The sequence below is a fragment of the Pelmatolapia mariae genome, linkage group LG12, assembly GCF_036321145.2.
Source record: "Pelmatolapia mariae isolate MD_Pm_ZW linkage group LG12, Pm_UMD_F_2, whole genome shotgun sequence".
Lineage (NCBI taxonomy): Eukaryota > Metazoa > Chordata > Actinopteri > Cichliformes > Cichlidae > Pelmatolapia > Pelmatolapia mariae.
In genome coordinates, this window is record NC_086237.1 from 3,452,794 (window position 1) to 3,470,457 (window position 17,664).

The 17,664-nt window shown below is 45.4% G+C and overlaps 1 protein-coding gene across 2 annotated transcripts in view; it reads right to left on the reverse strand.

The window, feature by feature from the left end:
- dapk1 (death-associated protein kinase 1) overlaps positions 1-17,664 on the reverse strand; it is a 69,722-nt gene that overhangs the window by 33,138 nt on the left and 18,920 nt on the right. For both annotated transcript variants that reach the window (XM_063490656.1, XM_063490657.1), the window contains exons 3-6: positions 10,048-10,269; positions 5,284-5,422; positions 2,122-2,251; positions 87-135 (exon numbers count right to left, since the gene is read on the reverse strand). In XM_063490656.1, the coding sequence (XP_063346726.1) occupies positions 87-135; positions 2,122-2,251; positions 5,284-5,422; positions 10,048-10,269 (540 nt within the window). The remainder of the gene's footprint in view (positions 1-86; positions 136-2,121; positions 2,252-5,283; positions 5,423-10,047; positions 10,270-17,664) is intronic.

Genomic DNA, 17,664 nt, shown 5'->3' on the forward strand with positions numbered 1-17,664 from the left:
TTTAAACACCATGAAAATCTCGATGCATTTTACAGCAGACGCTCTTTGAACACAGCTGGGATGAAGCTCTGCGTGTGTTTACTCACCACATGTCTGCCTCCAGGCCCAGAGGTTCATAGTTGACGACTTCTGGAGCTGCGAGGAAACAGAAGATTATTACCATTCAGGTCGGCACACACACGTTACTTCTTCTCACAACTAATTATTCTGCCTTTTCACATGGCAGGGCCTTCAGAGTTTGCTGAGCTTTACTGGAGCGCGTTATCGCTTTCGGCTAGGTTCGCTGATTTGTTTGTTCCTGCAGAGGTGTGATTTTGTAAGCCACTGTTTTTTATGGCGCCTGCTAAAGCTGTGATTTCTTTTCTCTCCACTTGTCTGTAAATGTGTGAATAATCAAAGACAAATCAATAAATTCATTTCTAATCATGCTGAAACAAAACATCCTTCATCTGAAAGAAGAATCCACAAAAATCAACGGGATGATGTCATCATTTTTCCTGCAACTCCATTTATGGGCCAATCAAATTCTTCCAGACTGTAAACAATACTTTTTCAGCCTTTATTAGTTTATAATTTGACAATAAATCAGCTAACAGTGCTTCCCACCTGCAGAGGTGTCTTTATATCTGTGTGGTTTTTATATTTGGGCGCAGTGCTGCATTAAAGCACGTTTTATTATGTCTCTGTGTGGAGCTGTGACTGAGCTGCGACGCAGAGATGGAGAGCAACTCGATGCAAATTGCAGCAATCATGTGTTAAAGGATCTAAACTACCTTAATTTCCTCCATGAGCCGTGCATCAGGGCCTCGCCTCTAACAGCCGACTGTTTTGGTAAACGAGCCAGAACAGCAGGGCGAACTACAACAACTAACTTCCTGTTGCTTTTACAACCCCAGCACGCCGCCGTCAGTATCACACACTCACCTTTTCCAGCTCGCCCTGCAGCGGCTGAGCGCTGCGTTCCCGCAGCGGAGCAAAAACTGAAACTCCAGAATGCAAAATGCAAAAGCAAGACTCATTCTTGGCATTTACATTTACGGCCATCTGCCGTTTAATCTGCTCGTTTCATAGCGGAGACGATACGAGCAGGATTCAAGAATCCTGGATTTTAAACAGCCTGCAGGAGCAGAGAGAGAGAGCAGCCGTGCAGGGAAAAGCTTTTAAACCTTACTTTGAGTTTTAACTTTTGATTTAGTTTTTCTCCCTAGAGTTTACTGAAATTTTAAAAAGGCTTAAAATAACGACTCAGACGAGTTGGCAGATTCCAGAAGCACTTAATTTATTTTGAATCTTATTTTATTATATTGAGCTTTTATTCTTATTTACTGTTTCAACACTTTAGGTTACGAGCGCTGAGAACAAATAAAGAACATGTTATTTTATGGAAAGCATTTTCTTTTAGGTTTTGCAGCTGACTCGATTCTCCAGCATTGTCTATCCCACACATCATTTTGGCTTTCTTCCACCTGATCTTTATTTACACCATTTGCCCGCTGACACCCCGCTGCAGCGGGAACGTGCTCTGGTCTTGGCCTGGATCATGCTGGTAGTGGGCACTGGCACCAGGCGGAGGGCTGGCTGCTGCCCCAGAGAAGGATGAGGGCAGATGGCACTGGTGTCTCTGCGAGTGTGTGTGTACTGGTTTAGACATCTTTGTGGGGACCAAAAAGTGGAGCGTTTCTATACTTGTGGGGACCAACAGTCACTTATGAGGACAAAGTGCCCACGAGTTTGAGACTCAAAATGTGGTTTTAGTGTCAGGGTTACAATTAGGTTATAGTTAGGCATTCATTTTTGATGGTTAGGGTAAGTGGCAAGGGAAAGCATTATGTCAATGAGATGTCCTCATTAAAATATCAAAACAAGAATGTGTGTGTGTGTGTGCGCACGTGCAGGCAGCAGGGGCCAGTTCTGATAATCTCCAGCCTATTATCAGGTCTCTCTCTCTCGGTCCCTCCGGTACATTTGGCGCCCAGTCTCACAATATGCAACCTCTGGGATGAAGCCAGGAGAACAGGGTGGTGCAGTGTGTGTGTGTGTGTGTGTGTGTGTATTCATGGTGGGAAAACAGAACAGTGTCAGAAACACAAAGTCACGTGTGCACGGCTGTGGGACACTGACCTACAAACTCTGGCGTTCCAAAGATGTTTTTAAAATCGTTGCCAAAATCGATCTTGTGGGCGAGTCCAAAGTCGATGATCTTGATGCGCGGGTGAGGCACTGAGCGGTTCAGCAGCATGATGTTCTCCGGCTACAGAGGAGCAAAGAAAACAGGATTCATCAGAGCAGCGAACCAGACGGGAACTAGACTTACTCACAGGCTGGACTTGTAATTATTATTATTTATAATATAATATAATAATTTCTGAATAATCAGGCCTGTCTTATCTTAAAGAGTACCTGTTATCCAAACAGACACTATGAGTATTTAACAGTAAATGGGTGGCGGAGCCTTCAGCTTTCAGGGGCTCTCTTATGGACTCAGCTCTACTTTAAGATCAGGCTTCAAACTTTCCTTGTTGATCAAACATGTGCAGCACTGGACTTCCCGTGATTTTCCATGATGCACTCAGCACTTCTCCACCCTTGGCCTTTCACTCCACATGTGTTTACATTCAACAGCTGCATGTCATCAACTTTTATCTCCTCTCTCATACAGTTTAGATTTGATCCGTGTCTCTCTGCGGTTCCTCTGCAGCAGGTTGGTTGTACAGATCAGCTGCTGACACCTGATCATCTCTCTAATATCGACCTTTCAGGGAACTGTTATGAATCGACTGCAAAAATCAAACTGAACTGAAGCGATTAGACAGAGGAGGGAATGACATTTCCATAAAGCACGTCCATCTGTCCGCCATGATTTCAATGAAAAACAGCTCGGACGTCCAGAAACATTAGAGCAGACGTGTGCAGGATACACAGCGTGTCCTGTGTGTGTAAATAGAGGAGGAGGTAGGAGCACACAGGAAGAGTCTGGCAGGAAGCAGGCTCATCAGGGATGGAAATCCCATGCAAATCATGAGTGGAAACCTCTCGAGGAAGTGGGAGAAAGGATAGAAAGCCAAAGACGAGCTTTAGATGAGTCCGCGTTCCCTTCAGGTCTCGTCCGTTCAGCACGATTACGAGCCTGGGATTCAGTCCGGGGAGGAACAGGAACAGATTGGCTGTGGGCAGCAGTGACAACAGCTCACCGGCTCTGTTCTCTGCTCCACAGACAGCGATGTTTCTGCTCATGTTTATGCTGGAGTGAAGGAAGGTTACAAGCTGTTCCAGGTCTCCGTCTGCATCATGTGGACACCTTAAACCAGGAGCAAAGTGGAAACTGCGACAAGGCGGCGAACACAAACACAGATACACGATCGGTAAACAGAGACAGAGCAGACGCGTCGGAGCCGAGTTCTCATTTCATATAATTTCCAGTAAAAGAGCAGGTGACTCTAAATGATTATGCAAATCACACAAGTGCACGCAGCACAGCATATGTGGCTCTGAGCAGACACACTGACACTCACAGGTCACATTACTGTCTCTAACATTTGAAAAGAAAACTTTAAACAGACATTTGCATTTCCTTATAAAAGCAGCGTAAACAGCCTCCAACTAAAACTCACAAAACATCTTATAAACTGTCATGTGACCAGAATACGGGTGGAAATATAAAGGACACCTGACTTGTAGTTTTTAGTGGGATCAGTAAGTAAAGTATATTAAATGAAGTCTGAAGCTGAGCCCCTGCAGTGAATAACGGCAGCTAATACGCAGAGCGGAGGCTGCGGTGCTCGGTAAAAGCTCCAGCATTGATCACGAGCGGCTGAGCTCAGAGGTTATCATTATCTGCAGGCCTGAGGCCAGCGTGCCCCAAACTGTGATGTATGAGGACACCAGGACGCCGCGTAAGTGGAAAACTGATCAATGATAATGACCGAGACGCAAACAAAGAACACTCACAACCAAAAACACTGAACAGAGCTCGTCCAGCAGGGAGGAAACATAATGTGCTGCACTGTGCCGAGTGCTTCCTGACCTCGGCTTTCCCCTCTGGAAAACTGTCCACACTAAAAACAGAGACCCTGAACAACAGATTAGTCATGACTATGAGCCCGGAGACACAGAGAGAAACCAGAGTGGTCAAAAAGATGCCACAGTATTGTTATATCAGCGCTCCAGTCAGCTGACGGTTAGGAAGCAGGACACTCCGAGGGTTTTACTGTGATACAAACACACGAGCTGCCGTCATCTCCCAAAGTGTTTTTATAAAACCGTGACAAACGTTTGGTTCTCATGTTTAAGGACGTTAATGAGACGAATCCCTGGAAAACTAAGACAGAAATGCACGAGTAAACATCACAGAGCCAATTAGTTAGCATGTAAGAAAGTACATTTGAATGGCGCACTCACTCAGACACGTGGTCTGTGTCCTCTGAGATCGTCTGAACTCACAATGAAAATGTAAGAAATGTTATTTGTATTTGAACCTTCACACAGGTCAGCTATTTTAAACATCATTATATTTCACATAGGAAAGTTTAACATGGCTCTATTTTGGTTTTTATATGTACAGTTTTATTTATTGATGGCAGACACTCTAAATGTTAATTATGGTTTCAGTCGTTTTTATCCCAACTAAACATGAACGGATCCGTTTTCATCGTCAATTTTCTCTTTATGTTTGAATATTTGGCGAATCTCCTTCTGTGAGCCACGTTTCACTGGACAGCATCACAGTGTAGTGGCAGGAAGTGGAAATCATGTTAAAGCATACATATATTTTCCCACTTCACACAGCAATGAGCCAATATCTGGAAAAACCTGGAAAAGCTGTAGGAGACACGGACAGACAGATTCATAGAGTCATGAATGACTCGATTAATCGATTAGTTGTTTTATATCTTTTTCATTGTGAGTGCACAACATACTCAGCCCTGCGTGTTATTAATGTGAGCCACTATCGCACAGCTTTTATTTTATCTTGTGTTTTTATCAGTGGGTACAGCACACACACACACACACACACACACACACTTTGTTTTCATATCTTTGTGGGGACACCTCATTGACATAATGCTTTCCCTAGCTGCTTACCCAGACCATAGCCCAACTGTAACCCTCACACTAAAACCACATTTTGAGTCTCAAAAATGCCTTCGAACTCGCGGGGACGGCATTTGTCCCCAAAAAGGGCTGTTGGTCACCACAAGTATACTTCTGATTTTTGGTCCCCACAAAGATATGTAAACACACACACATGCGCACACACAGGACTCGGTTTAGCTGCAGATGTACCTTGAGGTCGAAGTGAGCGATCCGCTTGGAGTGCAGGTAGTGGACTCCATCCAGGATCTGCTTGAGGAACTGCGTGGCCTCCTCCTCGCTCAGGGACTCCTTCTCTGCCAGGAAGTCGAAGAGCTCGCCTCCAGCCACCCTGGGCGAGGTGAAAGAAGGACGGGGAGGGGGAGAGGGAGAAAGTGAGATCTCTGAGATCAAAGCCAGCAACAAATCCCAGATTAACACAGCTCAGCTGATGTAATCTAATCATCCTGATGCTTTAGCAGCCGACCAATTTACACATCCAGAGGAGCGCTGTTTGCACAAAACTGCTTTAAGTCAATGAAACCCTTCAATGAAAACAACCTGTTGGGTTATTTAACAATGGTGCACTATTTCCTGTCTGCATTTCAATAAACAGCTTCAAATGTTCAAGTTCAAACACGGACATGAAGGAAGAAATAACACCGACACCGGCCAGTACTGTAGTTACAGTCCTCTTTAAAAAAATAAAATAAGACTCTACAGCTTATCTCACCAACCTCCTAAAAACCTGACTGACTTTACTTCATATAAGCTCACTGAACACAATGATGTTGAGATTCAAAACTTCTGACATATTTTATTCTTCACAGTGAGGAAGAGCAAAGACAGATGTGAGGATAAAACAGAGGAAAGCTCTGAACAGGGAGACGGGGAACGGAGAGAGGACGGAGATTCGTCTCGGTCACGGTGAGATAAAACTAGACAGCAGTAAAGAGAGCGTGTGTGTGTCTTTGTGTGTACCTGTTTAGACATCTCTGTGGGGCCCACATATTGGAATGCTACTATACTTGTGAGGACCAACAGTCACATCCTCACAAGTCTGACAGTATTTTTCAGACTCAAAATGTGTTTTAGTCTCAGGGTTACAATTAGGTTATGGTTAGGGTTAAGCATTCATTTTTGATGGTTATAGTAAGCAGCTCGGGAAAACATTACGTCAATGACATGTCCTCACTAAGATATGAAAACGAGTTGGGGGTGCGGGTAAGTCTAATTACAATCATCAGAATTCAGTTTGTGAGCATTTACTTTACTTTCTCAGCCAGTTCCTCGCATTTATTCACTGCAAGGTAGGAAAACCACAACAAAGCCTGGACTTTCTCAGGAAGCTGCGTCAGGCCCAACTACCCCAGAGACTGCTAGTGAACTTCTAGCGTTCCACCATCGAGAGCCTTCTGACCTACTGCTGCACACTCAGGTTCGACTGCTGCACCGTGGAGGACAAGAGGAAACTGCAGCGGGTGGTGAAGGCAGCAGAGGCACCTCACTAACCCCCCTCAGAGACATTTATACTGGCAGACTTCATCATCAAAGACCCCTCACGCCCTGGACACTCACTTTTCCCTCCTTCCCTCCGGTAAACGTTACAGCTCCATCAGGTCAAAGACAAACAGACTCAACAGAAGTTTTTACCCACAGGCTGTCAAACATGCCCTACCTCCACCCTGATTGGAGGATAACTGCACTGCCAACACTCACGGAGATTACACTTTATTTATAAACTGTATTTTTATTTATACTTTAATGCAACCAACATTCCTCTCTCTTTAAACTGTATTTATTATATTATTATAGTAGCAACTGCATTCCTTCCCCACTGCTCTTGTAACAGTGACAATAAAGATTCTATTTTCTATTCTTTTCTATTCATTGTCAGAAATCCATTTACTTTGATAAGTTGTGTTTACTTTGCTGTGGAAAAATTAAATTACCACAGTTAATGTTTCCCATATTTATCCTGAAATAGAAACCCACAAATACTCTCACACACACTCTCTCTCACACACACACACACACACACACACACACACACACACACACACACACACACACACACACACACACACACACACACACACACACACCACCCGTTCGAGGGGGAACACCAGACCAGCTGCACAGCTGGGAGATCCGCCCACTCTTTACCTCATCATCTGCTTCAGTGGTTCACAGGATGCAAACACACATTCACACACAGCAGCTCTGTCACCTCTCTGCAGCTCGTAGCTGTGCGTCATTATCGTGGCTGTATTTACCCAGAGTGCAGCACGACGGCAACGCGAAGACACAAAAGGGACCCAAAATCAACAAAACACGACATCTCGTCACTTCGATTTCTCTGCACGATCGAGAGCCGACTTTGACTATAAACACCAAACTGTACCGACATCAGCTGTTACCATTTCACATGCAGCGTCTGCACAAACAGACGACTTCTGTGAAATAAAAACTGGCACCGGGACTCATGAATGGAAATCAATACACTTCAACACATGACGACAATATTTCACCATCACTGAACACAATTTGTGTGCCGCGTCTGACGTCTGCACAATCTCAGCGCTTCATCTGAAAGTGTCGCTTTACTGACTCTGATATACATCAGGAGGAAGTCGTTCTCTCAGTGGCAGAGGTGAATATCTGCGGGCTGCTGAAACGCTTCAAAAACGGTGGCTATGCAAATAACGTGCGGCGAAACGTGTCGTGTTGTGTCTACAGCCTGGGACAAAGGAGGTGTTGGGTCTCTATAGACAGCTTATCTCCCACTTAACGTCATTAAACTGGGGCTCCTGCTGGGTGTGCTCTGTTTAACGGATTCTCTGCCTGTTACGACTTTGTGGTGCTAACCATCCAGAAAGTGGGTAGTGTCACCGTGGCTTCATCAGTCTTTTATATCGCCTGTGGTTCTGACCAATAACAGATCAGAGGTTCATTTATAAAATTCCAAGTACAGAAAAAAACATGATGTATAAATCACACGTTACCAGATCCAGAAAGCAGCCACACCTGTCAGCAGCAGCTGAGTTTAGTGTTTACCTCAGACATCAAACCAGCCAATCCAGGAGGTTCAAGCTCTTGTGTAACATTTAAGCATTTAAAGTCTTTAAAACAAACTTCCTGGTTCATATTTGATCCTCTATCAGCAGCACGCGCCGTGTTGACATGGCAGCCTGACCACTGACAGACATCTCGTCACCGTCAGCGGATCAACGTGCGTCATGAAAACGAGACGGATCGAAGACTTCAGGGAAACTTAAGTGTTTTTGACTCGTATGTAAACTCTATAATCTCACAACCATCAGTCCATCCATCACTTATGGAGGTACTGGTGTGGCAGGCTCTCCTCCAGCTCTTCTGTGGGAGCCTGGTGTGTTTCTCCAGGGTCTCCTCTCAGCTGGACGCGACTCAAACTCCTCACTCCTCAACACTGGGTCTCCTCTGAACTCTCTGTTCGAGCTGCGACACCCAACAGAGGAAGCTCGGGGACAGAAACGTCTCCTGCTTCACTTTGCCCTCACTCGTTACTAACACCCAGAGATAACCGACCTCCACTTCCTTTGAAAGACTCACAATATCTGCACTTCAACAACACAAAGAAAAAAGCATGAATTTCAACAACGCTTCATTATGTAGTGAAAATAAACAATGCTGCGTGGAAGTGAGCAGTGAACGTGTGGGATACTGTGTGTGATGGAGGTAGAGGTGGAGGTCTTTAGAATGACCCGAGGGCAAAGGTGGCTCAGCTGACACACGTCCCTGACAAGGTGAGAACCTCCCGACCCGAAACACCGGCGTGTCTCAGGAGGGAGACGGCGGCTCTCAGACCGTCCACTTACAAAGTGCCTTTGACAATCTTACAGGTTTAAAGATGCGACTTCTTATAAACGTCTTATAAACTTATGAGCTTAGATTTAAAAAGGCCTCAGAGAGGAGATATGAGACTACTTAGGGTGGAGAATTTGAACATGAGCCGAGGTGTCACTATTTTTAAATCCATGAATGTTCTCAGTAAACTGATTATATGCTAATGAGACTAGTTTTTCACTGATTTTACTGTTGAACCTGTAATTTCACAGCCCATGAAGAGAGTCCAATCAGGAGCAGAGAGGCTTCATGTTTCCTGTTTTGGGAACGAGGAAACATGAAAACTGCGGCACAAATAGGGAAAGCCTAAAACAACAGCTAATCTCATTCTGCTGTTATTAACATATTCTAACATCTTTAACAGCCTAAAAAATAAAAACAATAGAGACACACAACATGGAAAAGAGATTATTTGTTGCCATAGTTACACGGTCCGCCCGCTTACTATCGACGTGGAGACGAGGTCGGGGCGGACCACAACAAACACGACCGCCGAGCTTTGGTGCCATTATTTCAGATGCGATCAGCGGACAGGAATGCCGTCGGGCGACTATGTGCAGCGCGGTGACCTTATTATTGAGGCGCAGTGTTTTTAGGCTGAATAATGGTGCATAGTTGGAATACAAACACTGCTGATGTTTGAAGTTCCATGTAAGCGTGTAAAACTGGTTTAACTGGTGCGCGAGAACGGGATACAGTTACTGTCACGGGTTTTATCTGTCGTCTGTTTGAAGACAAACCTGCAGGACATTTATCAGAGGACAGGAAGACCAAGTCTGTGTCTCCTCTACAAGACAAAATCTCACCGATTGTGAACACACTTCAACCAAAATGGTTCTGATCGGGGCATTTGGCTTTTTCTAAATGTTTTACAAAGACTGAAAATAGTTGTTGTCCCACACTGGCATCATTTCTACTTTAAAATGAAAACATCTGATGAACAAATCCCTTCGATCTGCTCTTCATGTGTTTCACTTTATGACGCCAAATCTTCTTTATTTTTTTACTTTATTGATGTTTTTGGACTTTTTGTGGTTTTAAATGTATTTTACACATTTTTATTTGACAAAAAGAAGACAAACAGCCACTCACAGCTCCAGGATCAGGATGACTTCCGCCTTGTTTTCAAAGACTTCGTGCAGCGCGATGACGTTCGGGTGCTGGATCTCTTTCAGGATGTTCACCTCGCGCTCGATGTCCTCCCGCGTCACCCCTCGTCGGCTCGACTTGCTGCGCCGTTTCTTGATGAATTTGGCAGCGAACTCCACACCTGTAGTCCTGTGTCTGCATCTTCTGACCACAGCAAACTGACCGCTGCAGACGGGAGGGAAAACAGAGAGCGCTCAGCAAACACGATAACAGCTTATTTCAGACAGAGGATGAAGTCAGGGCTTCACAGAGGCCCAGTCTAAGACAGCTGATAGACAGAAGGATTATTTTGAAGTGTGAATACAAAGCTACTGTAGCAGAGACCTAAGATAGAACATATGGAGCAATATGATGACTGCAGCTGAAAGGGCAGAGTAATCATTCAGGACAAACCTGGGAAAAAAAATACATAATAAAGATGTGTAGCAGCGAGCTGAAAGGAACCTCAGCTGCTCAGCGACCTTAAAAACAGACTTTAGGCTGCATATATGCATCACTGTCAATATGGTAAACACAGACATCTGAGCCAGAAGGAGTGGGAGGGATTATGAGAAGCAAACTGGTGATCAGGAACAGCTTTAATTAATAAGTGCTGGATGAATCACGGCTGAAGCTGAAACTGAAATAGCAACGCAGAAATAAAGACAGCAGCGTGCATGCTCACACTCACGTCAGTGCAACACGGCGGCGACCTGCACAGGTGCAGTTGGGTTATTTCTCACGGCCTTGGTCTCTGATGCAGAACGCTCCCATATCTTTAATAATAATAAGACTTGTGCACTGAGTGCAAAGGCACACCTTCCTCCACCTTCCTCCACCTTCAGCAGCCCCTCGTAATTAGTTCAGGAACAGTGTGCAAAAAGCAGCACAGCTCTCAGTGTCAGCACGACGTCCACCGAGCCAACAAACATCCAGACTTAGTCAAACTTTAAACTCTTACTCTCACAAAGATCCCTGAAACCAGACGTGCACCTCAACAATAATGAACTGTGTGTCCTCGTTGACGCGTCCGGCACAAATACTGTGTGCAGTGGATCCAAACTGGGACGATGAAAATGAAAAGATCTCTACGTTTTTTTACCCATCACACATTAGAGGCGTGTGGTTGTTGTTCTGTTATGTTATGTGATAAACAGACAGGCTGCTGAAGAACCCAGGAATCATTCGGGAAATTTTTAACTGCTCTTATGTAGAAAAAAGCCCATAAACCGACTATAAATCCGCCCAGAAATGTTTTATTTTTAAAAAGAATAAAAGATTTCGATGATAAATCCGTGGACGGTCACTCTAACCTGGGCCCTGAACGCAGCGCTGTGCAGTCAAAGGAGGCTGATCGGAGCATGCTCAGTGACGCTGAGGCTTCACAGTCGGCTTGTTATCGAAACACTGATGATGCTTTACAGAGTGAGTGACATCACAACGACCTCATCGACCGTTGGTGTGTAACTTTGTTTCCTGACATCGTGTAGTCGCCACGTAACAGATAATAAGCTAATTTTATCCTCTGGGAGAGGCGACAAACTCAAACTGAAATTCCTCCGTCACCACATCTGCCCAGATGTTTCCCCCCTTCAAGCCCATCTTTATTATTTGCTGTTGACAGGTTGCAGCAAAAACAATGCTGCTGTTCCCCGCACACATCCTGGTTCCTGAAGGGCACACGTGAGCGCTTCGCCCAGATGTGGCGAGCCTGCGTGACATTTCGCTGTGACAATTATTCCATGTATCAACAACACAGAGGCTGTTATGGAAATCGCACCATCGCGTTGCCACGCAGCGCTGTGGTTGATCAGACTGCTGACTCCTCTGCCACTCGACCAAAGCAGCGCCAGAAAAACCACTCGGGGAAGCAGGGACACTTGGCTGAGGGCTGTTCACGCCTCCTCACGGCCCCAGCAATCACGAAGCACTTAGTGTACCGAACACCCACGGAGGGAGGAAGAGTACAAGGGAGTAGGGGGTGAGAGAAAGAAGAGTGAGCGAAAATGAGAGAGCGCCACATTCTGCCTCTTTTTTTAATTTCCACAGCAAGATTTTCACACAGACTTCCAACAGAGACGATATCTGGCAAACGTCTCCTCTGCTCTGGCCAAAAAAATGGACAATAAAGTGAGAGTCATCCGACTCCCTGAGCCCTGCCAGCACCGAGTGCACAGTCGTCAGGAATCAGTGCAGTAATTTAGCTCTCTGTGTCTCCTGCACATCCTCACTCCACAGTGTGACTGACCCAGTTCGTGTGGATCAGAGTGTGAGACCGCCAGCTGCAGACGAGCTTGAAGGCAGGATCCGTGACCCCGATGTGACCCGTAACAGCCGCGGCTCTAAAGGGCCAATCGGCGGGGCCTCAAGCCAAGTGGGAAGATAATTGGAAAAACAACAAAACGCATTTGATTTTGCAAGTTTGCTGCCAACAAAAGACATTGTTCAGCAGACTCCATACCCCCTCCCTGTCTCTGTTTCACAAACACGAGCAGCAGCAGAGCGGAGCTGCTTCTCGTGCTGGCAGATTACTGCTGCACTGGCTGCATGTGGCTGTACAGCGTTTGGCATCGATCGCAGCCGGTTCTGTCTGCAGCCAAATCGACGGGCGCGTTTGGTGGCGCTTCTCGTTCAGGAAGACTTCATCAAAGTTTAAATCCATTCAAAGAAAAGCACTGAAAAAATATTCTTCACGTCTATGAGTGAATTCAATCAATCCTGGTGATTCTGTAAACGTGTTTTTAATCAAAGGTGAGCTCGATGCTGTCGCCCCGAGTCGCTCAAACCTTTTTTATTTGTCAAATTTTACCTTTATTTAACAGGAAGATCCCACAAACCTCTTCTTCAAAGGAGGCCTGCTCAAAATAGGCAGCGGCATTTTTCACAGTTACAAAAATTAGACAATTAAACACAGGCAACAACAACACACACAAAATTCAATTCAATTAATTAGATTTAAAAGCATTTATAATGAAATGAACTCATTTTCCAGTCGTTCTGCAGCCAAACAGACAAAAACTCTTTTACAAAGTTCAGTTTGTGCAAATAAACAGAAAGCAAGAGAACAATGAGCAGCATGTTTCACTGCAAGCAGGGAGGAGGGCAGCAAGCCCAGTACTGCCTTATATATAAAACTGTATAAATGAGAGTTCCTCTGATTGGCCAAAGCGAGCCGTCCCACCTGACAGTGTAACTCACAGTGGTCAGTCATGGCAGAAGGTATCAACCGCTCCAAGACATCGAGCAGAAGCATTCGTATACAATATCTCCATAATCCAGAAATGTTGCAGCAACAAGCTGCTTCTTTGTATCAAAAGAAACATCAGATATGACCGAGTTCAAAACTTGCAATAATAATCCGAGCACCATGCATGGATCCATATTTGGATCAGTCATTAATGAATGATTATTTCTAATAAATATGAATGTATTAAATGCAAAATTCATGTCAGTGTTGTCTTATGTGTGACAGATTCACGGTCTCTTCTGTTTAACACAGTGAAACAAACCACAGCTTCTGACCAGTGGACACAGATTTCAGAGGAAACTGAACTGCAGGTTTAAGAAGAGTGAAACGTCCTGTGACTGAGCCAAACACACGAAGCTGAAGAGGAAGAGAGAGCCGAGGACGAAGGCTTTCTCATGCTAATACCACTTCCACTCCCACTCAGCCTGACCTCGCCCTATTGTTGTTTCCACCTCTGTGACTGAGGCCTCGGAGCAGAAAGAAAGACATCAGGATGTGATCACGTTCTTTCACACTCGCATATGGAAGTCAAGTGTTTCACACTGTAATAAGCGTCCGTGCGCACACAGCTCCGGTCACCTGTTACGCACACGTGCACGTGCACGGCTGGAACATCTTCCTCAAACGTTCCGCCGCTGACGGCTCGTGCGGCGGAAACGTGGAATCTGTGAAGTCGCGGGACCTGCTGCGAAAATCTCGTCGGGGATGAGAAGGAAAACACGGCTGACTTCCTGTTCCTGATTATACACCATCTGTGCAGTTCTCGAGACTTTCTGTGACTCCTCAGAAATGAATATTAATTATTTATTTTCACATTTAGGCAGCGCTCTCCAATCCCCACGATGCTTTTATTCATGTGTCCGGTGAACATCCTGAAAGTACGACAGGAAACGCGCGACGGCGGTGCGTCTGCATCAGGACCATCATTTAGTGCTTTTTAAGAGAAGCACAAAGGGAAACAACTCCAACACACAAACCAGCAGCACACTGGAAAGTTCTCCGCACAATAAAAAACACTTGAAAATATTCTGTGTGACATTTTGTAAGTGCTCTTATCCTGCCTGACAGGCGAAGCCTCGCATTCAAACGGCGCACGAAGTGCACTGCTGAGTGTTAATGACGAGGCGCCACAGCTAATGTGATGCAAAATAATACACCCATCATCAAACACACAGACTGTACACAAAAGACGGACGCTGTGACCATATTTAGGACTAAATGAGCCGCTAAGGCGAGAAGCTTCACCCAAGAACTGTACAGATCCAACACAGACACACATCGATTCATTTCTACGTCATACATGATCAAAATGTTCAAGTTTCTCTCAGTAAACCTGAAGCTAAAACTTTTAAATGCTACATTTACAAAAACACAAAGTGGCCGCACAGCGAGATTACAAATAAAGTCCACGAGACGACCTGCTGCGATTTCCTGCCAGGAGACACGAGTAGAGGCACATCTGCATTCACTCGGGTTAAAATGGTTTTGACTCCTACGATAAACTTGCTTCATGGTGCATCACACAAACCTGGGATTCCCCACAGACGGCAGATTTGATCCCGACATCACCAACAATCAACATGGAGCTGGATGGTTAAACTCAGTTTGATACAGAGACAGAAAGAAAAAGAAGAAGAGAGCTTGGAGAAAAGTGAAAAATGTATTTCTCTAACTTGATTCTAGCTCTCAGTTCGCCTGAGTCCTCGGCATCTGATTGGTTCTTACAGAAATGTCCCGTCAGATGGGATTATCCACACAGCAAGCCAAATATCTGTCCGATAATTTCAGCAACACAAACACGTCAAAAGCTCCAGATCAGCTCCAGGCGCCCACGTCGGGACGCCTGTCAGTAAAAGCTGCCATGACCCTTAAAGCTGGGGTGGGGAAAGGCTCGTTGGACATTAGAGTCAGTGGGGACTAACTCTCCTTTACAGTGCGCCTCTAGAGGCCACTAGAGGAACTGCAGTTTCCCTCAGTCGTTGCCATCTGAGCGAATATGAATATCTTCTGAGCTTCGTGATACTGCATCAGCAAGAAACTGATATTTATTAATACTCACACACGAAGCAGCACCTTAAGCATAAAAGCTATTTGCAGGGTGTCAGGTTGCGCACCAACAAAGACCTGCGGTGTGATCTCACAGCAGCTCTGGAGGATTGCTTCATGATGGGAGGGAGCTGAGCTGAAGGCGTATCTCCTCCCAGGTTGGGTAACACACGGGGCAGACGCAGACTCAGGAAAGCACTGTAATTATAAATTTAGCAACAATAATTATGTGACAGTCCTTAAAGAACGGAGAGCACGAGCAGGCACTAAACTCAGGTATGTACGAGTAGTTTCCTCCACAACAACCACAAACTATCCTCAGGCTTGAAGTTTTCTTCCACTCGCTCATCACAGAGTAACACAACAACAACAACAACAACAACAACAACAGCAACAAACTCATTAGCATCAGCTGTGTCTGCACTCCATAGATGAATCAATTGTTGCACCTGGCAATTAAACTTTCTACAAGGGGGAATTTCATTTGAATAAATGAATGAATTATTACTTCATAATTAATTTAAGGAAGCATGAGCGTGCTCTTTTAGCACACACAAATGGAAGGCAGAATAAACTGATCTATGCTGCGATCAAAGGAGAAACTCTTAAATCGTCAGATTTGACGTAACGTGCAGACACACTGAATATGTGCACAGTCACAGGGCGACTGCTGTTCTTATAACCTGGAGTTAGAAAGTACTACGACTGCAGGAATTTACTTCCTAAATTAAATCCTAACTAATGAAAGTGTTCACGCTCTCGTGTTTCTGTGCACTTCCTCTGATGTTTCCTCTTTTGTCCTATAGTGACAAAATTATGTAAGAGCCTCGTTAAAACACTCCTGTGAACACGTGAAAGTTTCCCATCACAATGACAGCACAGCTGAAAAGGAACATGAGGTAAACACCGGCCGGCCGCCTGTGGGAATTAAACCCAAACTCTGACTTGTGTGTTTTTCCGCAGCTCTCCCCGTGTATGCAATGAAGCGAGGGGAAAGTGAGCCCACCCTTTGTTAACAACACCAGCTGCACACACACACAAACGAGGGGAAAATGGCAGCGGTTCAACTAAACTGTCTTCCCCTGGTGAGGAAAACCAAACAAACAGGCTTTCCCTGGTAGCGCTTCTGCGTCTGAGACTTTGTTTTTAACCCGGAGCTACATTAACGGAGGTTAAAGTGGTGACTCCCTGCTGCATGATGACAGAGCCCTCATGTTTACGTTGCTAGCAGAGCGAGGAAATCCTTCTCATCCTCCAGAGACGTGCAGGGAGAGCGCCGACTTGCACGAATGTTGCTGAGCACAGAGACGGGGCAGAAATAATGAGCAGGCTGGGAGGAAAAACCCTTCCTGGGAACCGCTGACAAACAGAGGCAGGGAGGCAGGTTTTCAAGAGCACCTCTCCCCCCTCGGCTCTCTGATAGTCTGCAGGATCAGATTGCTGAGCTCCCTTTGTTGTGCTTGAAGCACAGACAGGGCTTCCCACTTCTGGCCTACTTGTTTCACCAAAGCAGCTGGAAGGGAGGAGATGACAGAGAGGAGCTGGTTGGGAAAGTCGACAACAAGTTTGTTTGTGTCTGTCGGAGCTGCCCGGGAGCGCAGCAGCTCTTTGCATTACTCAACACTGCAGGGAGTTTATCTGTGCTTAGATATGCAGTGTAGCTTTAGGTTGATGCAGCAGGTCAGAGTGACAGGACTATCCCACCCAGGTTTACTATACGCAGTCACGCCTGTGGATTGTACACACATGGACGATGAATAAGTAACCGATCCTGCGTCTTAAACAGAGCTCTCAGTCTGTGAAGAGCATCAGTCCAGCCGAGGGAACAAAGACAATTTCATTTTGTGTCTGTGGCCTCTCAGCTCCTGCAGACAAGCTGCAGACATCCAATAACGTGCTCTTTACCGAGCGCCGTGTCACATACAGGAAGTCTCTCCTGCCTCATGCTACAGCACCGCCGTTTATCTAGTTACAGTTTTACTTATTAAGCTCTTTGTTTGCTCTGCTGTTGCTGTAGAGTTCACTTCACTGAGCTATCATTGCTTTGTCATGCTGTCCTTATTTCCTTGAGCTATTTTCTCAGAGCTTGTATCGAATGTTTTGGCTGCTGTGACATCATTTTTCCAGCTTTCATATAATAATTTTTCCCAGTGGCGTTAATAATTACAGCCAAACCTATGGATCAGCAGCTCTTACTACAGCTTTGCCATGTTATAGAAAGGTGTATGAGGTAGCTGAAGAGTGCACAAACAAGCAGCCCTGAGCCGTGGGGGCACGAGTCCTGAGCG